The sequence below is a fragment of the Andrographis paniculata genome, unplaced genomic scaffold (genome assembly GCF_009805555.1).
Source record: "Andrographis paniculata isolate CXL003 unplaced genomic scaffold, ASM980555v1 Contig59END, whole genome shotgun sequence".
NCBI classification, from domain to species: Eukaryota; Viridiplantae; Streptophyta; class Magnoliopsida; order Lamiales; family Acanthaceae; genus Andrographis; species Andrographis paniculata.
Genome location: NW_026137594.1, coordinates 3,944,563 through 3,965,890, shown reverse-complemented (window position 1 = coordinate 3,965,890; position 21,328 = coordinate 3,944,563). Strand labels below are relative to the sequence as shown.

Genomic DNA, 21,328 nt, shown 5'->3' with positions numbered 1-21,328 from the left:
GGTGCCACTTAATTTCTTCACTATTTTTATTTTCATCTGTCCATATAATTTGTCATTTTTTAAAAATATAATTATACACTTATCACATTTTTAAATTCATTACTTATATTTTTTAAAATTTTAATTAGACTATTTAGTCATTTAATCTTTATCTATAATTATTTTTATCAAATTATAATTATTCTTATTAAATCATAATTATCTTCACTAATAGATTTTTTAATTACTTATTAGGTAAACAATAATCATTGAATTATTTAGCTTATGTGCAATAAAATAATATATATATAGATTTGAGAAGTTTGGAGTAAATAAAAAAATTACTAGCAAATTGATTATAATTTGTTAAAATATGATATAATAAAATTGTAAATAGAAAAAATATATTCTATAAATAAATTATACAATACTTTAATGGACAACTAAATAAAATATGATATATTTATCCCGAAAAACAAACCCAAACTTTCATAATAAATAATAAATTATTTCAGGTCACATAGCATAGGCGTGCACATTTCTTACCTTTTTTGTCTGGCTACACAATACTGTGAAGATTCGGATTGTTTTACACTTTTATTACTGGATTCTCATCATTCTTAAATTGCATTTTAGTCCCCATATTTAGCACAAACCTCTGCAAATGCCCTATTCGTTTTAACATCAACATATCTTCATATAAATATAACACAACATTCATTACAATATTCATTTCAACAAAATCCAACAACTTCCACAAGAGCATTATGATCAGAAAGTTATGTCCTCTGCACTCCTGGAGGAAACAAAGAGTGATGAGTTCATATTTGAGAAAAAAAAAAAACAAATAATCTATTCTGGCACCAGATTAGCATTATTTCATAAACACGAGCCATTTTTATTACATAATCTGTTCAGCAGGCAACTCACACTTTGGCCTGGAGGTATTGCTCCACCGTGAGAGGCTTCGGCCCGCCAAACCAGTTGATCATAAATATTTTTTCGATGTTCAGCTTGTAGACCTCGAAATTGTGCCCTGGAGGCCAGCCTGTACGTGTTCCCATTCAAACTACAATTTAGACTACCGACATGTTTGTGTCATAAGGATGGAGAAAAAAAAAAAGCTGGGAAGCATTCGCTTACTTTTCATCTCGGGGTGCTTGGCAAACAATGCAGATCTACCGAATTCTGCATCTTTGGACTTCCCATCGAGTAATTTTAACTGAAACGACAACCATAGAATGCAAGTTACATATAGGCTTATGTGATATCTTATAAAGAGAGACAAAAGTATGTAATGGCGAATACCTTTCCTATGAGAGTAATTTTTGCACAGCTGGGATTCTCGGGGTCGGTCTTGTCACAAGTTCCGAGTGAATATTCGCTTATTGTTAAGGAAGATCTTGGATCCTTCAAAGCATTACTTGCAGTTGGATCAAGGGTTGTCAGGTAAAAGTATGGGATGCCTTTGCCTTTGTCGGGTTCGCCATCACTGAATGAAACCACATTTCTGCGCAGAATCGTATTTTACATACATTCATTAACAAGTTAACGATAACCAAACACTTGAAGAAGGGACTGTACAAGCACATCATAGCTATACATAGTGCAAGTCTAACAATTTTACAAAAAGAATCGTAAAGCTATTCACACATATGAGATAATAATCTAGTGTCTTTTTACACGTCCCTTTGCATCGAACTTCAATTAACCAACAAGTAAGATCATTAACCTTACAGAGTATTAACTAACAATGTCCGAACCCACAAGATACATTTATATTGGTGTGTTTGTTTGGGGGTTTGGATTTTGAGTTGGGATTTGAATAGTAAAAATTTTGAATTTGAATAGTTGTATGATGTGATATAAATAGAAATTGAGGTGATGTTTTGAATGTAAAATTGATTTTTAGTATGATATAAAAAATAAAAAATAGGTGTTTGATTTGATGTTTTTGGGGGAAACAAATGATATGAATAGTACCAATCTTCACAAATCCTTCAAACAAACACACAAGAGAATTTAGGTGTTATTTCACATGTAATATTCAAGTGCAGAATGTAAGAAATGAATCCGATTGAACGTACCCAAAAGGCGCACCTCCCCATTCGTTCGATATAGTGCTGCAATATAGACTGAATGTATTAGTTTCCACTATAACACAGGAGGAGCATTTAAACATCTACAATCATGTTCAATGAATTGTTGTATAAATATTTGAAAATGTTGTTATATATTTGTTTAATTCATCCACTGGAATTTGAACTAAAGCAGAAGTAAATCAAGATGAAGCCAAACACAGAAAAAACATTATAGAAACCTGCAAAAAAATGAGGTCTAAAGCAATGTTGCATTTCTCTGGCAAAAACCAGTTGAGCAATTGAAAGACCAAGAACTGCAATCTACAATTCAATTCGGGAATCATGAACAGATCACACCAGCAACACTTTGATTTTATACCAAACACTACAGAACAAATCATCATCCCAAATCTCAGTAGCACAAAACACAAAACCCGAAATCAATTCCTTCAAAAGCCTAATACAAAGCATAGCGAGAGGAAGAGAAGACACAGCCTTACTTGAGGACTCCCCATGAACTCTGAGAAACCAGCCACCGAGCAAACGACGCCGCATCATCAGGGTTAGGTCTTCTGGCATTCGGTATCAGCAATGGCCGCCCAATTACAGAATCGTGGACGAACCCCAAAACAAGAAAGACCGACCAATAAACGAACACTTTAACTGCCATTCTGTTTCCACTCTGCCGCTTAACAGATTAGAAGTTGCGCTACAGCTGAAGCATCGCTGAGGGGCGTTTCTACATACATATATAGAAAACTCAGCTCTCCAGATTCCCGTTCCTTTTGCTTACACGCGATCGGCTCACGCCTTCGATGTTCGCGTCTTCCCGTCTCCAACTTAACGGACTCGTGATTGCACAAAAATGGTGAAGCGGGGACAATCCTTTTCATTCCCCGAGAACTGCCACAGATAACTATGACGTCTCCATCAAGTGATTCTATCGAAAGTCCTGGACCTCCACGCCGGATAGATCTAGGCTTTTATACTGTCGGGTGTCTAGTGTCGTACCTAACACCAATCATTCCTCAGAGTCCGGGACCTGCCAAAATAATCATAGAGACCGTGGGCTCCATTCCAAAATGGGCCCTTATCAGCCCAATTAATTAGTTCAATGGGCTTATCAAAAGCCCAATAATGAAAGCCCATATTACATATTTATCACCTCCGCCTCCTGAATATCGGAAATCAACCTCTGCTGCAACTGAGACCTCCCTGAATCTCTTGCATTTAGGGATATTCAGAGGGCTCTGAAATCTGCAAATTAACTGCACAAATGGAGAACACGGAAGAGAAAGTGGTCGCCGTTATCCTGGTGGGCGGTCCTAGTAAAGGTCTGAATGTAATCCTTTTCTCACTCTTAGCTTCTCTCCCACCAAATTTTGTGTTTGATTCGGATTGCTGCAATTTTTTGATACTCAATTTTGTCCAGGGACTCGATTTAGGCCGCTTTCGTTCAATACTCCAGAGCCTTTATTTCCGCTCGCCGGCCAGCCCATGGTTCATCACCCTATCTCCGCCTGCAAAAGGGTACTGGTTTAGTTTTTCTCCTGTTTAATTTGGATAATTTCTTCTATTGGCCAGAAATTTGGGTAATTCACCAGTTTAATTGTAAAATTGGAGTTTTTAGGTTTAATATTACTTCATGCCTGGTGTGTAGATTCCCAACCTGGTGCAAATTTTTCTGATCGGATTCTACGAGGAGCGCGAATTTGCATTGTATGTTTCTTCCATATCCAACGAGCTCAAAGTGCCTGTAAGGTGAACGCTGATGTCTGATCTCCCCTCGAGTAGTGATTTATATTGTTCGATTCTTTTAGCTTTACAAATGTAAATTAGTTTGGTTGTGGCCATTTAGATTTTACTTTGTTCAGATATTTGAAAGAGGACAAACCTCATGGTTCGGCAGGCGGCCTTTATCACTTCAGAGATCGAATAATGGAAGAATCCCCTGTAGGTTTCCCTGTTCTTTCGGCAATGTTTTTGTATAATGAAATGCCTTTTTACAATTCTTGTTTGAGATTTTTACAACTTAACCATACAGCGAATAGATGTGGCTCTTGATGATCTCTAGTTTCCACACTTTATTTATCGAAGCTAATCTTGTTGCATATGGTTTGCAACATCCTTATCAGATAAAACAGCTTTCCTAATCTCATGAATGCAATTGTCTGGGTTTGGCTGTGCAGTCACATATATTTTTGTTGAATGGTGATGTCTGCTGCAGCTTTCCGCTGCCCAGCATGCTTGGTAATTGTCGTCTTCATCATTGATTTCGGTACTTAATATTTTGTTATGTGCTCTGAAGTGCGATCTTAGCGTCCTCTCCATTTTTCTGTAACACAAATCATGGCTATTTTATGTAATTCGCTCTCTTATTCTTTACTCAGATGCCCATAAAAAGTATGGTGGGGTCGGCACATTGCTGGTTATAAAAGTAAGGTTCCCTTCAAAAGCTTTTCTTACTTTCCAAGCAAGATTATTTGCACTGGAAATCAGACTCGATGACCATCCATGAAATCATAGTCATTTTATCATGCACTCTTTGAATGTAATTGCACAGGTTTCTGCTGAATCAGCCAACCAGTTTGGTGAGTTGGTTGCGGATCCAACCACTAAAGAACTGTTGCATTACACTGAGAAGCCCGAGACTTTTGTACGTACAGCACGTAAACAAACAATTATACTGTTGACTGGTGATTATTTTTCAGTTCATTCTAATGCCATTACTTTTAATCACAATTACAGGTGAGTGATCTGATTAACTGCGGTGTTTACGTCTTTACCCCTGAAATCTTTATTGTCATCGAGGAGGTATATTTGCTCAGAAAAGACAGAGGTTAGTTGTGTTGCATAGATGCCATTGTCGTGCCATGGTTCTGCATACAAATTCTTCTAAAGAAGAGTACTCTTACTTTCTAGGAAAAATGTTATAATGTTGTGCCAACTGGATGAGAACTTGTTATTCAAGGAGTTTTGATAAAGCGCACATCAAGTTCTCTTTGTCACTTCGTTCTGGCTTAAAGAACTGTTTCATTCTTGCAATATTTGAATTGAGGGTCATATTATTGAAATATTTCTCAGAGCTATATATTGAGGCCTTATCACATATCCTCACCTGATTCAAACCATGATACCTAAGCATTGCTTTAAAGTCTAGAATTTAAGGTGATAAGCTCGATGGGCAAGTAATGCATCATCGCATATTTGGATTGCCTGATTGATCTTTATATTATCTTTAACTAATTGCAGCTGATGTGCGTCAAGTATCTAGCTACGAATCCCAGCAATTTGCGACAAGGTATCATTGGAGAACTGCCCATTTCAATATTTTCAGTCCTTTGTGTAAACTCTATATTAAAAGGAACAAATCTTTGGCTGGGTAATGTCAAATGAGTGCCATGTACTTTGCAATGCTTAATTTCTCAGTGACGCACGTTTCGTTGACAGATATTATTTTATATAACTATGAGCATTTAAGCTAGAGTTCATGCTTTACATTGAGTCCCAGGTTGATCGATTCTTCATTTAGGTCTCTTCCTACAGATTTTGTTAGGCTGGACCAGGACATATTGTCGCCTCTTGCTGGTAAGAAGCGGCTGTACACATACGAGACCATGGACTTTTGGGAACAGATCAATACCCCAGGGTATGTCTCTTTTCCTTCAGTGTATTATTCTCTTCTATGATGTGGAAACTCGGACCTTCCTTACTGACTCATCTAATTCATCAGGATGTCTATCAAGTGTTCTGCATTGTATCTTGCCCAATTCCGATCTACATCTCCACATTTGCTAGCAAGTGGAGATGGGAAAAGGACAGCTACCATTGTTGGAGATGTCTCAATTCATCCATCAGCAAAAGTGCACCCAACTGCAAAGGTTTCCAGGTGTAACTTTATGTCAGAAATAATTTCCCTTGACACTATACTAATTCAGTCTTGGATGTACAACAGATTGGACCCAACGTCTCAATATCAGCTAATGTTCGTATTGCTGCTGGTGTCAGACTCAGGAACTGTATCGTGTTGGATGACATAGAAATTATGGTATGTTAGTTGTTTACAAGAAGTTTGTTATATAATTGTAATAGAATCCTAACCTTATTATCTCATCTACAGGAAAATGCAGTTGTGATGCATGCAATTATTGGGTGGAAGTCATCACTTGGGAGATGGTCCCGAGTCCAGGTGGAATTCTGAAAATTCTTTAGTCGAATGTTCTTTCAAACATACCACCAACCACACATAGCAAAAAGCATGGATAAATCTAAATTAAACTCAAAACAAATTTCTGTCTAATGCAATAACAGAGTCCCATGTATTTCATGTGCTTCTCAAGGAAAATTAGTAGAACATGAAGTGATGTACCTGTAAATTGAAGTTTCATGGTTAAATAGTTTCCCTGCTGTTACAGGCTGATGGAGACTACAACACAAAGCTGGGGATTACGATTTTGGGTACACCCTTGATTTAAACATACCGATCTTCAGATTGAATCATCAATCATGTAAACTGAGAATTACAATTTACTTCTTGCAGGGGAATCAGTGACTGTTGAGGATGAGGTGGTCGTGATAAACTGTATAGTTCTTCCGAACAAGACGCTTAATTTAAGTGTGCAGGAAGAAATAATTCTGTGAAGAAGTTCATGCATTTTATTTACAGAAGCGGCATATAAACTTTGAGATGATTCGGCGGCGCTTACATATCTTTGTAAACTGTATTCAGTTATAAATTATAAGTGAATTCAATTTTGTAATTTCACGCTAACCATATAAACTTTAAGCTAAGAAAGTTGTTCTATTGCCTCATCTTGTTTTGGATCACAAAATATGAAAATAAAAGAGCAGAGAGTGAGGGCTGCACAGAACTAATGAGTTTTTGGAAGAAATGATTCTACAATGATTATTAGAATTTGTGACGGCTATTATTACATATAAAATCAACTAAAGGCAGTCTTTACAGTGTTACAACATGCCATCATCACTGCCCCATCCTACAGTCCTATTAGACCTAACAATTCATCAAGAAATGATTTGATCTTGCACAGAACAACAAAAGCATCGAAGAATGTTATTCATGTGTATCCTTAGGAGCAAGTTAAGGAACAAATAAACATTTCCTCAACCTTGCGAGCTAATTCTACAAAACTCTGACAAGCCTGTGTTGCAAGAAAAATACTTGACTAGACCCTCCATTGATACAAGCTGCAAAATTAATAGCTGTAGTAGAAACTCACCTGGTAATTCCTCAGCTAACATCAGTTGTAACTACTGTCAACGGAATATATCCTCCGGCTGTAGTCGCAAATTGTAAGCCTGTATTTCCATGGGGGAGATGAGGACGTGTCCCTCATGTGCACCGGCTGCAAAGTGATCATTATAGCCAAGAGGATCAGTATCCTCAAGTATGAGATTAATAGAAGTAGCTCTTGAATTCAAAACAGTAAACCCCTTGAAGAAATTAAACAGGCTTATTGGCTCATCAGTCATTGTGGAACACTGTGATCTGCCTTTATGACAATATGCAGAATCCCATTGTCGCCTTTGGACAATGAGGGCAAATCTGATCTCGCTGAGGGGCTGCTGAGAGTATTTCGTAGGCTGAGGAACTTTGAAGTTCACGATATGAAAGTCACACGGTAAGGAAGTCACTAAAGGAGAAAACAGTCTAGGGGGTGGCTGCACAGATATCGATTCAGCAGTTTTAGCAATATATACATTCATAGGATAGTTTAAATGAGCACCAACTAAATGAGAGAAAAGAGAGGGGCTAAGAGGATCAGGATTCAAACTAGGATTGCTGGGCTTCGAAATGTTAGATTCCACAATGAGGTGAAAAAGAACATTCATGGGATGGTTATCCATCACTCCTTGGCCCAGACCACGCCCATCATCTGCAGCTAATCGACGATCTAGCATGATCTCCAACCACCCATTTTTTAAGCTAGCCACACCGAAAGACTGCCTGGTATGAACAGAGAACCGCTCTCCATTCATGTCTTGAATAAATGCAAGAGACGGCATTGGATAGTAATTTCCCTGCACAGGTATCTTGTCATAAGTTTCCCTACGGCTCATCTGAAAACCATTTAGATCAGAGTAAAAGATCCTCTTATTATCAACATCTGTTTTATATCTAACTATCAGCTCTCTATTGTCAAACTCCCGTCCCAGAAGCTCAACATGGTACTCTTTTTCAATGATGTATTCCTGTAAGGTACTCTCACTGTTATATATCCGCGTAAAGTGGGATAAAGGAGCTTTCTCCCATTCATTCCTTGGATATGAGTAAACTTCTCGCACCAAATGGCCCTCAGAGACCACCATTAGTCCGCCAGCTTGAGTGATAGGCTCAGCATCCCCACGGGGCTTGAAGAGGTAGGCTCCGCTCCCAGTGCTAGAGTACATAGCAATTTCTTCACCAACAACATTCACGTGGCCATCCTTATGACTTATTTTCTGCAACAGGCCATGACTTACGTTGAAGGTGAGCCTGTGATGCCAATTGCTGATTTCAACTATGTCAGTTCCAATATCTGAGCAAGGATAGTAAGTGGGACAAACCAATTGCTTGAATGGAGAAAAGATCCTCAGACTTGCTGGTTTGGCCTTCTCACATCCCACAAATCCATTAGCCACATAATAAGTTTGTAGTCCCATAGCAGGAACTGAAGATTTCCAATAAACACGGTGTCTTCCAGTGAATGTACTGTTTTGGTCATGGTGCAATTCAGGAGAAATCTGGCTCTTTATACATGTCCAATTTGAGTCTAGTACTGTAACATCTGGTCGTTCGACCACCACCATTACAACCTCATTTCTTGTTTGCTCCAGTGGGTTGAAAAGGACCACAGTTTGCACAGTTCCTTCAAGAGCATTTATAACTTTATGCATGGGCCGCATATCAAATCTAGAACTTTTTTGTGCCGGCTCGAACATAGCTGGACTTATATCATATTTATCATGGCGAATTCCTAACAAAACTTCAAAAGCCTTGGACAAAAAGATCTGCAAGTCTTCTAATGCTATATGCAACCGCTTCCCATAGTCTTCAACCACATGATTCCTAGCAGTACCAGTGATGCCATCATGATTTTGGAATAGAGCTAGGTTACGTCTAGCTGAAATTAACTTGTATGAAAAACTAGTAAGAAACTTCTCGCATTGTCCTCTCTGGCAATGTCCTAATACAAAAGCCATCATCATTTCTGCACCTCGAAGTGTTTGGACCAATATACGATCAACAGCCTTGAAGAATGGCCTAGAGACATAATAGCCACTCCAATAATCTTGATTTCTATCAGCATAAGTGAAAAAATCACCAGATAGGGAAGGAAAACCTCCAATCTCACCAGAGCCAATTTCAACAGTTTGTGAATAATTTATCCTGTCAGCCTCATCACGAAGGGTACTAAAATAGTCATCCAAAGTCCCAAACTTAGCTTCAGCATTCAAGCTAGGATCAGAATTAATATAGTCAAATAAGAGTTGGTAATTTCTGAACTGAGCTTCTGCTTCATCAATGCTGATGTAGCGGAAATCATCACCAAGGGGAACAAGAAGTGTGTTAGTTCGGTAAAGTGTTGATTTCTTCCGATATTGATCCAATAATTTAAGTGCCCTCTCCTGCAGATTTTCTTGATCAGTCTCCACTGGATCTCCCCAGGGACAACTCTCATATACAAATCCACGCATGCGAGCAAAATCAAACTGGCAGCAAACAGAAGGTTCTGGGCCACAAGTATTTGGAATATCATAAGAACGGAAGGGCATCAAGTGGACAAAAATATCAGATGTTTCTTCAGAATCCCAGCTCTGCCTCCATATAAATTCCAAATTCTTGTGCAATGCCAACTCCTTCTTCAGCTCATAATGTGCTCTCTGTATAAGCATATTTTCAAAGCCCATACGCCTCAATAGATAAGCCATGGTGGATGAGTATCCATATGGATCAATTGACCAAGAATTCCTAGGAATAAATCCAACAGTCTCATTTAACCACATACTACCTTCAGTCATCTGTGCGCACAATGTAAATATACATCAAAAGATATCAGATTAGAACAAAAAGGCTCTAGTAGAATAAAAAATTGCATCAGTCCAAGAACATAATTAAAAGCAGTCCCCCCTCCCACTCCAAAAATTCAATTTCTCTTCCACAGCAAGAAACAATTTCGATTGAAGGAGTAACATAGTTATATGACTGCTCATCAACATTTTGTTTCATTTATCAGAGTACCATAAGAAGGTTTTTGAGTTCTTTGTGGTTCTTTGTCTTGTTTTTAACTTTTTGTTGAAACCCATGAGCTCTGCTGCAGTGTATGCTATATTGAAGTCATTTAACATTTAACCAAAATTATAATCAGTTAAAGAAGGTACCTGCTCAATGATAGCAAAATAATGTGAATTAGCCTGCAGAAAGAAAAAACAAAAAGGACTTATCAGATTTGGCCACCCTAAATATCAAGAAATATAACTGCCTTACCACCACCTCAAACACAAAATATTCAGTACAGGTACAGAAGAAATCTTTAAACAACGAATTAAACAAAAGCAGCATAATCACACAAGAATAAAATCTAGAAGTGAGAAATTTGTGTAAGGAGTAATGGAACTTAACTATAACTAAGGATGAAAATTGTTCTCATTAGCCTTAAATCACATTATCTTGTTGATCACTTTGTTAACTTTATACACTTTGTTAAGACACTTTTTGCAGCCTAATTTATGTAATGCAGTGGATTAACCAAACTTTTATCTCTTTTGCTTAATTTGTAGACTAACATAGTTTCAAAAGAATTCTTAGCTAACGGGATAGGATCCCAGCAATTGTTCTAGAGCAAAGGTGAACATAACAACAAACTTAGGGTCACAATTATGGAGATTCAGAGCAACTGAGTGTTAGGGTTTAGAGGAGCAATTAAGCAGGCAACAATCTTAATTTCACAGGCTAATGAATAATATATGACAGTTGACATATAAGCTTGCAATCAATGTTAAACTGCAGCTATACTACAACTGATATATGCACTTCCAGTGAATATCAAACCCTAAATAAACGCCACTCTTATTAAAAATCTAATCAGGTAGTTCAGATCAAATGCAATGAACTAGAATACATCTATAGAAACCCCACAGCTCCAACATACAGATAAATCAAAATAAATCAAATAAGAAACAAATAGATAGAATGGATGTAATATTAATGCAGAATAGAAGGTGGAATGCTACAAAAAACATGGGTTCAAGAATTGATATTACCTCATCGTTCATCACCCATCCACCGCCAACAATTTCCAGCTGCCCATTCTGCACTAAATTGACTAAGGAATCTTGCTTCACTTTTGATGCATCCCTCCACCATCTCTCTAAATAAAATATCTCTCCCCATATAAATTTTCTTCGAGTATCCTAAATTCAACTTCAAACTATCAATTCCACATTGATTAAAAACTCAAAACCCTTCAATTTCTTGGCCAAGAAAGTTTTAACCAAACGTGGTAAAATAGTAACAAACTAATGCTTAGATGAAGTGTATTTTACGCAATGCATCAAAATTCAGTCATTATTTCATTATTTGAGAGCCTCTAATGACAGTAGGTTTATACTTCTCTACTAATAAACTAAATGAAAGTCCGTATAGTATCCATTGGCATAACAAAGCTGATAACCATCGATTTCAACACAATCACCACCAACATATGAAAGAAATCCATTTTGACTTATAAGAACACAGATAAAAATGGACACAAAAGCTAACCTTGATAAGATAATGTTAATCAGAGAAAATTACAAATCAGTGTTAATACAGAAACCTAGAGATTAATCCAAGAAGATATGTAACCTTGGAAAGCGTTTCAACAATAGTATCCAGAATATGCTTGGACTGCTGATCATAATACTCCTCAACAGTGAGCATCCATCCAGGATCATTATGCGAATGTGGCACAACAAACACTTTCAATTTTTCCTCATCCCACTCATTGCCTCTGTAACTCACTCGCCATCCCTGCTTCCAAGGACCACCGTCCTCATTCAAGAACTGTATCTTGTCATAGAGATCTTTCGTCGTAATATCCACAGCCGCCGCCAAGACACTCACGTTGGGAGACTTATGCAAAGGAAGCTTTCGAGGCCGGGAGGAGCGTGCTCGGGACGCAGACGAGCGGAGCTGGACGGACTTCGTGACGGAGGCCGAGCGAAATAAAATGAAAAGGAAAACGATGAAGGTGAAGCAGACCCCGATTGTGAAGAAGTTAGACAAGATGAAGTCGCGAAATGCGACGGCAGTCCGCCTCCTTGGCTTCCGAGATTGCTTGGTGGCTGGCCTGGATATGGGAAGGAGCGATTGCACCCAACCGCCGGCGCCGCGTCGGGAGTAGAATGGCATGCCGCCGATGATCCACCGGTGACGCTGTTCCCAAAATATATTTGCCTACACAGTTTTGTACAGCAGTTATTTTCTTACTCCTTAAATTTTCACAATTTGTAAAACTCTCCCCATAATTTTCCAATTTTAACCATAAAGGTCACTCTCGACTCTCGAGTCAACTAATAGATTTTGTCTTTGGGCCAAATGCTAGGCCCATTTAAAAGCGGACATAAATTGGGCCAGCTTATTTTGGACATTTCTGTTCGAAGGATTTTGATAGATTTCCCCTGTTCATCCAATTTATTTTTTTCCCCCAAAACGTCAAATCAAACACTTATTTTTCATTTTTTATATTATACTAAAAATCAATTTTACATTCAAAACATCACATCAAACCCTATTTATATCACATCATACAACTATTCAAATTCAAAATTTTTACTATTCATATCCCAACACAAAATCCAAACCCCCGAACAAACACACCCTTCATTTACCCTCTATGGTTGTAATTCATTTCTCTGCAAATTTCATATTCCCAGCTCCAAATACGGTTGATCCTAATTGATCAGCTCCGAGCGATTCACAATCCAAGATTTTGGATAACAGTTTTACTCTCCTTCTCTGTCGTGCTTCGCAATTTTGGAGCATCTCGCAGTCGCTCTTGCTGCTAATTTATCTTTTGCACACTTAACTCTGCAACATTGGGGTATTCTTCTATTCTCTACTTATTTCGATTTCGTGAATATATGGACCTTCTGTCACTGAAATTTGCTGATATTTCATTATGAGGTTTAGATCGATTAAGAGAAAAATGATAAAAATATAAAGATTGTTGAGGATATTTATGGAATAATGTGTTATAATGATTGTAGTATTTGTTTTAAATAAATATTAAAGATTATTGACTTTGCCATATATTTTGAGTTTGCAATTCCTGGCTAATTTCCTGAATTCTTGAGCAAGTTGTATTCTTGATTTCAGATGATGTCAGAGGTTAATCTTTCTTTTATGATTATTGTGAAGTATTTAATTGGGTGAGAGATTTGTTGCGCCAAGAATTGTATTCTCGAGGAGTTATTGGTTGACAGCTCTAGGATTATCTAGAGAGGAACATTGATGTACCCATTATTGCTATAGTGGAAGTCTGATTGCATTGTGTTCTGTTATTATTTTTTAATTTTCATTCATGATTGACCTTGCAATTTAGGAAAGTTGCACACCTGAACGAGTCTTTACAACAATCTTCTCGTCAAACGATTAGGAGGTATGTTAAATCTAGTTGTTTCAAAGGACTATTCCATGTTAAACCAATGCCTATTCCTGTGGCTCCTATTATGCAATTACTGAGTTTTTGGGAACAGGATAGCTGAGTAATTTCATTTATCTAATAAAAATAAATGGTATATTTTGCGAATTGCGGTGTTGCTGTTGTGTATGGGTTGCCATACGGGGAAAATAAGGAACCGATTTCTTTGGATGAGTCTGATTCTTAGCACTTTTTCTGATGGATTTGCATTAGATATGAAACTTATAGGTAGGAATAAGAAATATATTGTTGAGCCTTTGTTAAAGGACTTACTGGACAGTGGAGGGCTAAGAAATGATGTTGATATTTGGATGATATATGTCATGTACTGCATGTGTAATCTGTTGACGCCTATATCTAATTCGAATATTAATCATTGTATATTCCAATTCCTTGAGTCTAAGGAGTTAGCAAGTGAGTTCAACTGGGCTTGATATGTGAGAGATAAGATTGTTGAGGGTTTGTATGCGATATCGAAGAAATTCAAGAAGAAAGCATTGGTTAGTGGAAGGCCGTCTGGAGATATGCATTGTTTAATGGCAAATTAAAATATTGTAATCTCTTTGCTTACTTTTGTGTTTTCTTTTTGTGTAATATGCTATTTTTATATTTTCAGCATATATTTTTTTGATAAGTTCCATAGTTAGAAATGTGGGAGCGTTTTTTTTTAATGTCATATCACACGAAAACTGACTTTCCATGACATTTTAAAGGTCTTCAGCCCCCAAAGTGTTTGATCCTTGAAGGTTAGAATTTGTATTCTAGTTGAAACATGTAGCTTTGAATATGTTGAGTTGATTATTTGTTCTGCCTGTTAACCGTTCATCTATGATATGCTAAGTAATACTTGTCGACATGGTGAAGTAATATTTTTTGGAATGCTGATTTGCTTCATAGACCGATACATAGGAGAATGATATACATATGTTATAATTTGTATTCTAGTTTAAACGTGTAGCTTTGAATATGTTGAGTTGATTGTTTGTTTTGTCTGCTTACTGTTCTTATATGATATGCTAACTAATAGTTGTCGACATGCTGAAGTAGTGTTTATGGAACAATGGTACAAGAGTGAGATTTTCCGGGTTTCAGAAATTCTTTACAATTTAAAGAAAGACTACAACAAGAATTTTAAGGGTGATCAGCAACACGAAGCTGCCAATGAGGATGGAATTGTTGATGGCAACGAAAGAGCAAAGGAATAAGATCTTCACGAAAAGAATGCTAAGAATGTGATTTTAATTGTATCAGTTTATATATTGAATGTTGTTATGTTATATATCATTGTTTTTCTTGTAGATTTGCAATGGTATGTAAACTTATCCTTGATTATTGTCATAGGATTTTGTTCAGTGCGATTTGCCCGTGCGAAAGTAAGATGTCCGGGAAGAACAAAATGTTGAACAAGTATTTTTAATTGTATATGCATTGATCATTGTTAAGTAAACATTATATCCTTTATATTTTGAATTACTTAAGAACATATGTCTTGATCATTGTTATAGGAACATATTGAAAACGAGACGGCAGTGCAAATTGAGGAAATGGTGTGGACCTCCCAAAAGTGTGATGAAGAAGTTAATGTTAATCCAATGAGTCTTTTTTCACTTGGCTTAATACAAGAGTTCAAAAATATTGTTGGACATTCGGAGGGAAGTTCGCCAAGCAAGGTTTCTCTGTGGATTTGCAAGGTAAAACTAATTTTTTTTAACTTTTTTAAAGATTGATGAATTTATTTGGCAAGGAAATTGTATTGTATGAATCAAATGAACGTGAAAAGATTCAATCTCCAGTGCAAAATTACCCGAGTGCACTGAGTCCTCTATTCCCAAGTTAAAAAAGAAAAAAGAAAATTAAAGTTCATCGGAATCGAATGCCCTAGAAAGTTATCTGATCTTTATATGAAATATCCTTCAGCATTTTTTATGAGTTTACGTTGAGTGAAGAGGAAGAAAGAACCGTTAAATGGACATTTTATTTACATCGCACCTCAGCGGTCGATTTGGGAGACATTATTTTTTCGGATGGAATCACTGATATATTCAAGCATGATATCCAGAGTCTACAATCCTCTTTTGATGTGCAAGCAATGTGGTTGATGCATTTCGCACCTTCCTAAACAAATCAGATTTCAGAATAAGTGTTTCAATGTCCAAATTTTGTATTCTCCAACATGGTTGTAAGTATATATTTACATGTGCTTAACATTTGTATTGAAGATGATTATTGATTATATTTGAAATGTTAACACATGGAATATTGGATGCTTATGGTAGAAATAGATTGATGCTATATTTTTTTTTTATGCATGTAGTATATGGTGCTAGTTGAGATTGAAAATAATTATGCCCAAAAAACCGACAAAGAACTGATCAAGGAATGAGATCGACAATTGAATTTGACATATTTTGGTAATGAACCGATAATGTGAGTATTTTTAATGTATATATGGAATGTTGAGTTTACTTACTATGCATTATGAAATGTTGAATTGGTTTTGTGTATCTTATAGCAATTTTTTTTCTCATGCAGTAGTTCCTACCACTGTGTGTTTTTCTCTTTTATCTATTATTCGCAAAAAGATTAACTATTTCAATAGCTTAAATGCGGTTGATGGATGGACATCAGATTTGGTGGTTTTTGAGCGATTTTTCGGTTATTTTCGACTGGCTGCAAATATGTTATTTTCAGATCCAAGGCGAGTCGCCCATTACGACGTTGCAAGCGATGGTCGGAAGTTCGTCGGGCGGAGGTTGGCCGGAGCAGTGGACAGGCGACTGCGATGCTGGCGGTGGAAAACGACGTTGTCGTCGGCGATGGTTGGCGGTTTGTCGGGTGAAGACTGGCCAGAGCAATGGACAGGTGACTGCGATGCTGATTGCGGAGAACGATGTAGTCATCCCTGAGCAGGCTGGTTGGAGCGGTGGGCAGGCGACGGTGATGTTGGTGGTGGAGATTCGTCGCCAACGATGGTTAGCAATTTTTCGGACGGAAGCTGGTCGGAGCGGTGGGTAGACGACGGTGTCGGCGATTCGTGAGAAAGAAAGTATGGACAACCACACAAACACAAATTATATATATATTTATATTGGGAATTGGATGTCTACTGGCAGTTTCCTCTCTAAGATTTTTTGCGAAGAAAGACGAGGGCAAAAGATGATCCTTAACAACCACCCGAAAACACAGGCTGTTGAACATTCAAAATACGAGTGTGTCGAGTAAAACACGTCTGTGTTTCAACACAAAAATAAATATTTATATTTGGTTGTGTATATAATGGCCATGTTTGATCCGAATCAAATGACACTTCAACTTTCGTTAAAGTCACGCTAATTTAATCCGTTGAAATTTCAAAGGTATTTATTTTTTTTATGAGACTAAAAATAAAAAAAATAATTTTATTTAGGATTAATATTAATTTTTACTTTAAAAATAATAAGCATATGTAATATATTAATTTTTTGAAAAATTATATTTATATTTTGTACATTAAGAACACACCTAAATCTACTTTTTGAAAAGTTTATTTAATTTATGTAATATATTAATTTTTTTGAAAAAAAATCCAATAATTTTTTGTGCCTTTGTTCCAAATATATATAGCCTAGTGATTTTCTTTTTCTTTTTTTTTTCGCAGTTTTAGGGTTTCAAATTCGATTATATTTGGGAGAATGTTAAGCCCATTGTGTAGGTATATATTGGGCCGGCCTAATAAATAGTCGCTTTATATTTGTTGGTGTTGATCCAAGTTCATTTTCCCGCTATTTATGAGTAAATCGCTGCAGGTTGGCTATGGACGCAATCTTCAAATTCAGAATCCCTAATCCAAGAAGTCTCCGGCGGAAAAATGGTGGATCGTGATTCCCGATCAAAGGATATTCCATACTCTCGAAAAGAGAAATCTCTTGGCGTCTTGTGCAGCAAGTGATGCTTCTTTCAGTATATGTAATATATGTTGATATCACTTTGTTTTTTTTTGTTTGGTCAAAAACTGATCTTAGATTTGATTTCTTACAGTTTTTTGAGCCTGTATAATCGTGATAGTGTCGAATCGATTGAGTTAGATGCTGCTGCTCTTCAATTAGGTATTAGTCCTGACCATCTCATATAATTTGATTTTGGTTTTGGTTTTGTGATTTGTTATTTTGGACGTAATCGTTGTTTAATTGGATATCTGGTAAAGAAAATTAGCATTTGATATATTGTGTATATTAATGTGCAGTATTTCGATATTTTCTGTAAAACAAATTAGTATGCTTTTACAAAGTAACATGAGTTAATATGAGTTTTCTGAAAAAAGAACTTAAAGGAAAGCCAATCGCGAGTTTGGAAATTCTTTAGTGAATCATCAAGTTTTTGTTGTCCCTTATTTTGTTAAATATTAAATCACCTTGACACGATACAGTGTTACCTATCACAGTATCACACTCCTAGTTTCACGTTGTCCACATATGATTGTAGTATCAATGAAAAAAATTAAAATTATTACTTACCACCTACCCATATAAAACGACTAAAAACAAATTTAGTATATATGAATCTGAAAAAAAAAAAAAAAAAAGAAGTTAAATCACTTACCTTCTTTTATTTGAAATTCTGATCTAGGGGAACAGTTGCTCTCCCCACCAATGATGTAAAGTCTGTGATGTGTTTCCTCAAGCAAAAATTTTGTTGTCCCTTATTTCTGTTAGATATTAAATCACCTTGGTATAGTACAAATAAACTTCTCACTAGATTGTTTCTTTTATTGAGGTGTTGAGCGACGAAGGATATATGACATTGTGAATATTTTGGAGAGCATTTGGGTACTAAGTTTATACCTTATATTTAAGTTTATATCTTATATTTAAGTTTAATGTATTCTTTAATAAGTGAGAAGTTTTAACAAGTCAATGTTTTCAGATATTACAGAGAAAAGGTAAGAATCGATATGCATGGAAGGGTTTCGGTGCGATTCCTAATGCCTTGGAAGTCCTCCAGGTTCATATATGTTTTTTTCAACCTTTTTAAATTGGTTCTAAGTCACTTGATGTTATTCTTTGTTATATTTTGTTTGACGAACAGGAGCAGGGACAAAAGGAGCATTTTGGTGCCTATATTACAAATGTAAATTCACTTCATTCTTCTGCCGATTTTGAAATATTCTTCTTTCAAAATTGCCACATATTTTGTTTTATATTATTTTTTCCTACTGTTTTAATATGTATAATGAAGAATGAGAAATAATACCCCATGCCTACAATGTAGTGGCCATTACTAAGAATTATATCAACATGGACTTTCGCTTGATAATACTGCTTAATCATTATACTTTCTTCCCTAGGCTTTAAATAAGAATGAGCACAGACTACCATTCGACTCGAAAACTGAGCAACACAATGGAAGTCCTGGAGTAGATAAAGGTAGAAAGTGTTGTTAGTTAGTTTGGCTTCTAGTTTGGATTAATTTTTTTAATATCATCTTTTGTTGAATTTCTATTAATATTATTCTTTGAAGTCATTTGGGGTTGATTCTATCCAACCAAGTTGATAAAGTTGAACTATATCTTTGTTTTGTGATTTTACAGAACACAGGAGGGAAAAATCATTAGGGCTTCTGACAAGAAATTTTATCAAGCTTTTTCTTTGTTCTGATGTAAGTAATTCAATACAACAATTCTTGTTTGAAGAAGTATACTGAATGCAACAATATAATTTAATTATCTACCTTCCACTTCAGGTGAACATAATTTCACTTGATACTGCTGCATTTGCATTGCTTGGGAGTAGCCATGACCCCATAGCTATGAAAAGTAATGATGAACTTGCTGCATTTACTTTTTATCTTTATTTTATTTAAAATTGTGCAGCGAATTGAGTCTTTACTTTTTGTTTGGATACTTCTGCAGCAAAGATCAGACGCTTGTATGATATTGCTAATGTATTTTCATCTATGAATCTCATTGAAAAGGTTAGTTTAGTATGACTTTCTGTAACATCTGAAAAACCTGTTTAGGTTAGTTTTGCCTTGTTCCACCAATAATTTTCATGGCCACCATATTTGAAATTTATAGGCTCGGGATCCTGTCACTGGAAAACCAGGATTTAAGTGGATAGGTGTGGGAAGAAGCTACGAAGATGGATCATCTTCTGCGGTAGGCATAGAAAGTTCCAAGAAAAGAGCCTTTGGAACTGATGTCACCAATACAATTAAGCGAAGCAATACTAACTCGGAGGGTTTAAAACTAAATGAAAACATGGACATGGGAAAATGGTGGAAGGACAAATCAGTTTGTGAAAAGAATGACTTATCAACCGATCAGCATGAGAAATGCACCTCAAAGGACTTCGTATTCGGTCCATTTGCTCCAAAGATAAAGAATACAGTAGCCCTTGAAAAGGAAACTAACTTGGAGATTCAGGATGTGGAGAATCTCTCTTCTCCGTATTGTCCCCAGTATTGCAATCCAGGTACTAACCAATTCTTCTAGCTAAATCTTCTGCATTATCATTCTTTAAAATAATCCACACATATTTCGAAATTGCTAAAACAACAAGTTTTTGGTAGAGCAATTATCATGTATATTCATGCACTTTTCATTTCTTCGACAAACTGATGGATAATTAAGGTTTTAAGCAGTGCTCGTTGTTTTTATAATCTTTTAAGTTGAAATAGTTCCAATTTGTGTCATTTTTCTTTTTGTGGCAGTGATAAGTGACCTTTTTTATCATTATGCTTCGGCGTGGAATTCCTGGTTTGATGAAGCTGAGAAAAAGCAAAAGACACAATCTGGATCCTAAAACATTGCAATCATATTGAAATTAGAGACTTGGGTTATATGTTGATCGATGTGTACTTTTGAAGTTGAAATATATGATGAGAAAATTTTGCTCCTAGTAATCCCAATCACTCTGTTTGCTCCATCCTATTTATTAAATTGAAATTCAGTTGAGTTATTTGAGTATATTAATTATCTTTTTCTTTGGGATTTGTTTGGGGAAATTTAGCGGTAATTAAATAATATTTGAAGGGATGTTTTTTAAGAATCTGTTGAAAAAGTACGTAACCCATATTGATAGCTTGCAAGCTATTTGTTAATATTAGAATTTGATTTGGTATACATATATTTTATTGAATTTGTGTATATTTGATATATTTAGCTGGTTTAGGAGTTAATTGGCAAATTTTGTTGAAAATAAGAATAATGAAAGAAAATATGGTCAGTGCTGCACATTTCACTGCACTATTTTTAAAAAAAATAAAATAATATAAAATAAATTAGTTTTAAATCTTCGTCGTAAGTCTTCAAAAATAGCAATTGGGCTTTGAATCGGAGTACTATGAACACTCTTTTCGAAACCTACGTGCATGTGTACAAATAGGATGTCGAAATCCAGGTGGTCATGCAATTTTGTACTAACTCACCCGTGCAATTTGGCATTAGTTTATGTGTCTTTGGTTGATTTGATAAATTTATCCATAATTGATTTTTTCCATATTTTGGAGGTCTGAAAATTTTTAGGTCAACATCCGAATCAATTTAATTGGACATGTAGTTTGTATGTAGGCCGAGTAGGCCCACAATAATTTGGGCCCATACAGAGA

General features: G+C 36.1%; 5 protein-coding genes across 33 annotated transcripts; 3 read left to right on the top strand and 2 right to left on the bottom strand.

Annotated features, from left to right (window-relative positions):
- Positions 1-644: 644 nt before the first annotated feature.
- LOC127258621 (uncharacterized) lies at positions 645-2,966 on the bottom strand. Its single transcript, XM_051285545.1, has 6 exons — positions 2,561-2,966; positions 2,067-2,102; positions 1,288-1,489; positions 1,123-1,201; positions 910-1,027; positions 645-775 (listed from the first exon to the last, which is right to left on the bottom strand). The coding sequence occupies exons 1-6, from the start codon at positions 2,728-2,730 to the stop codon at positions 751-753; spliced, it is 630 nt and encodes a 209-aa protein (XP_051141502.1). The 5' UTR covers positions 2,731-2,966; the 3' UTR covers positions 645-750.
- A 283-nt stretch (positions 2,967-3,249) lies between these two features.
- On the top strand, positions 3,250-6,872 carry LOC127257836 (uncharacterized). 4 transcript variants are annotated; one of them, XR_007840136.1, is made up of 15 exons: positions 3,250-3,394; positions 3,493-3,590; positions 3,721-3,821; positions 3,935-4,013; positions 4,250-4,310; positions 4,451-4,497; positions 4,624-4,716; positions 4,809-4,899; positions 5,313-5,361; positions 5,593-5,709; positions 5,794-5,949; positions 6,016-6,108; positions 6,181-6,249; positions 6,476-6,518; positions 6,601-6,639. XR_007840136.1 is itself a non-coding variant. In XM_051284322.1 (15 exons), exons 1-15 carry the CDS (start codon positions 3,337-3,339, stop codon positions 6,699-6,701), a joined length of 1,248 nt encoding a protein of 415 aa, XP_051140279.1. In that variant the 5' UTR covers positions 3,250-3,336; the 3' UTR covers positions 6,702-6,872. The 4 variants fall into 4 exon arrangements, 3 of the variants coding, with proteins under 3 accessions (XP_051140279.1, XP_051140281.1, XP_051140280.1); XM_051284322.1 differs by having other exon boundaries at positions 5,794-5,941; positions 6,601-6,872; XM_051284323.1 differs by having other exon boundaries at positions 3,261-3,394; positions 3,506-3,590; positions 5,794-5,941; positions 6,601-6,872.
- Positions 6,873-7,110: 238 nt separating this feature from the next.
- LOC127257835 (alpha-mannosidase 2-like) lies at positions 7,111-12,538 on the bottom strand. Of its 3 annotated transcripts, XM_051284320.1 has the most exons (5): positions 11,908-12,538; positions 11,325-11,474; positions 10,443-10,475; positions 7,301-10,082; positions 7,111-7,222 (listed from the first exon to the last, which is right to left on the bottom strand). In XM_051284320.1, the coding sequence occupies exons 1-4, from the start codon at positions 12,451-12,453 to the stop codon at positions 7,338-7,340; spliced, it is 3,474 nt and encodes a 1,157-aa protein (XP_051140277.1). In that variant the 5' UTR covers positions 12,454-12,538; the 3' UTR covers positions 7,111-7,222; positions 7,301-7,337. The 3 variants fall into 3 exon arrangements, with proteins under 3 accessions (XP_051140277.1, XP_051140276.1, XP_051140278.1); XM_051284319.1 differs by having other exon boundaries at positions 7,111-10,082; XM_051284321.1 differs by having other exon boundaries at positions 7,111-10,082; positions 11,325-11,463; positions 11,908-12,112.
- A 366-nt stretch (positions 12,539-12,904) lies between these two features.
- Positions 12,905-17,069, top strand: LOC127257837 (uncharacterized). 24 transcript variants are annotated; one of them, XR_007840152.1, is made up of 5 exons: positions 12,905-13,144; positions 13,646-14,976; positions 15,086-15,142; positions 15,250-15,435; positions 16,436-17,069. XR_007840152.1 is itself a non-coding variant. In XM_051284329.1 (4 exons), the coding sequence occupies exons 3-4, from the start codon at positions 15,289-15,291 to the stop codon at positions 16,757-16,759; spliced, it is 471 nt and encodes a 156-aa protein (XP_051140286.1). In that variant the 5' UTR covers positions 12,915-13,144; positions 15,086-15,163; positions 15,250-15,288; the 3' UTR covers positions 16,760-17,066. The 24 variants fall into 24 exon arrangements, 6 of the variants coding, with proteins under 6 accessions (XP_051140287.1, XP_051140286.1, XP_051140285.1 ...); XR_007840155.1 differs by having other exon boundaries at positions 13,646-13,702; positions 16,436-17,068; XR_007840150.1 differs by having other exon boundaries at positions 15,086-15,163; positions 16,436-17,068.
- A 445-nt stretch (positions 17,070-17,514) lies between these two features.
- On the top strand, positions 17,515-20,702 carry LOC127257803 (E2F transcription factor-like E2FF). Its single transcript, XM_051284270.1, has 11 exons — positions 17,515-17,668; positions 17,762-17,829; positions 18,497-18,549; positions 18,647-18,724; positions 18,809-18,850; positions 19,068-19,146; positions 19,311-19,378; positions 19,463-19,535; positions 19,632-19,693; positions 19,797-20,193; positions 20,432-20,702. The coding sequence occupies exons 1-11, from the start codon at positions 17,592-17,594 to the stop codon at positions 20,521-20,523; spliced, it is 1,089 nt and encodes a 362-aa protein (XP_051140227.1). The 5' UTR covers positions 17,515-17,591; the 3' UTR covers positions 20,524-20,702.
- Positions 20,703-21,328: the final 626 nt, after the last annotated feature.

What these genes read in the sequence shown, in the direction of transcription:
- LOC127257803 (XM_051284270.1), top strand. Translation starts at nt 17,592, where the DNA reads ATGGTGGATCGTGATTCCCGATCAAAGGATATTCCATACTCTCGAAAA. An exon ending in CTTGGCGTCTTGTGCAGCAA is followed by an intron (nt 17,669 to 17,761) that starts GTGATGCTTCTT and finishes GATTTCTTACAG; the next exon opens with TTTTTTGAGCCTGTATAATC. An exon ending in ATATTTTGGAGAGCATTTGG is followed by an intron (nt 18,550 to 18,646) that starts GTACTAAGTTTA and finishes CAATGTTTTCAG; the next exon opens with ATATTACAGAGAAAAGGTAA.
- LOC127257837 (XM_051284330.1), top strand. Translation starts at nt 15,289, where the DNA reads ATGGTGTGGACCTCCCAAAAGTGTGATGAAGAAGTTAATGTTAATCCA. An exon ending in TTTCTCTGTGGATTTGCAAG is followed by an intron (nt 15,436 to 16,435) that starts GTAAAACTAATT and finishes TGTTATTTTCAG; the next exon opens with ATCCAAGGCGAGTCGCCCAT.
- LOC127257836 (XM_051284322.1), top strand. Translation starts at nt 3,337, where the DNA reads ATGGAGAACACGGAAGAGAAAGTGGTCGCCGTTATCCTGGTGGGCGGT. An exon ending in GAGCTCAAAGTGCCTGTAAG is followed by an intron (nt 3,822 to 3,934) that starts GTGAACGCTGAT and finishes TACTTTGTTCAG; the next exon opens with ATATTTGAAAGAGGACAAAC. An exon ending in GAACAGATCAATACCCCAGG is followed by an intron (nt 5,710 to 5,793) that starts GTATGTCTCTTT and finishes CTAATTCATCAG; the next exon opens with GATGTCTATCAAGTGTTCTG.
- LOC127258621 (XM_051285545.1), bottom strand. Translation starts at nt 2,730, where the DNA reads ATGGCAGTTAAAGTGTTCGTTTATTGGTCGGTCTTTCTTGTTTTGGGG. An exon ending in AGTTCATGGGGAGTCCTCAA is followed by an intron (nt 2,103 to 2,560) that starts GTAAGGCTGTGT and finishes TCTATATTGCAG; the next exon opens with CACTATATCGAACGAATGGG. An exon ending in AAATTACTCTCATAGGAAAG is followed by an intron (nt 1,202 to 1,287) that starts GTATTCGCCATT and finishes TTGTCGTTTCAG; the next exon opens with TTAAAATTACTCGATGGGAA.
- LOC127257835 (XM_051284319.1), bottom strand. Translation starts at nt 12,453, where the DNA reads ATGCCATTCTACTCCCGACGCGGCGCCGGCGGTTGGGTGCAATCGCTC. An exon ending in TTGTTGAAACGCTTTCCAAG is followed by an intron (nt 11,475 to 11,907) that starts GTTACATATCTT and finishes AGTTGAATTTAG; the next exon opens with GATACTCGAAGAAAATTTAT. An exon ending in ATTTTGCTATCATTGAGCAG is followed by an intron (nt 10,083 to 10,442) that starts GTACCTTCTTTA and finishes TTGTGCGCACAG; the next exon opens with ATGACTGAAGGTAGTATGTG.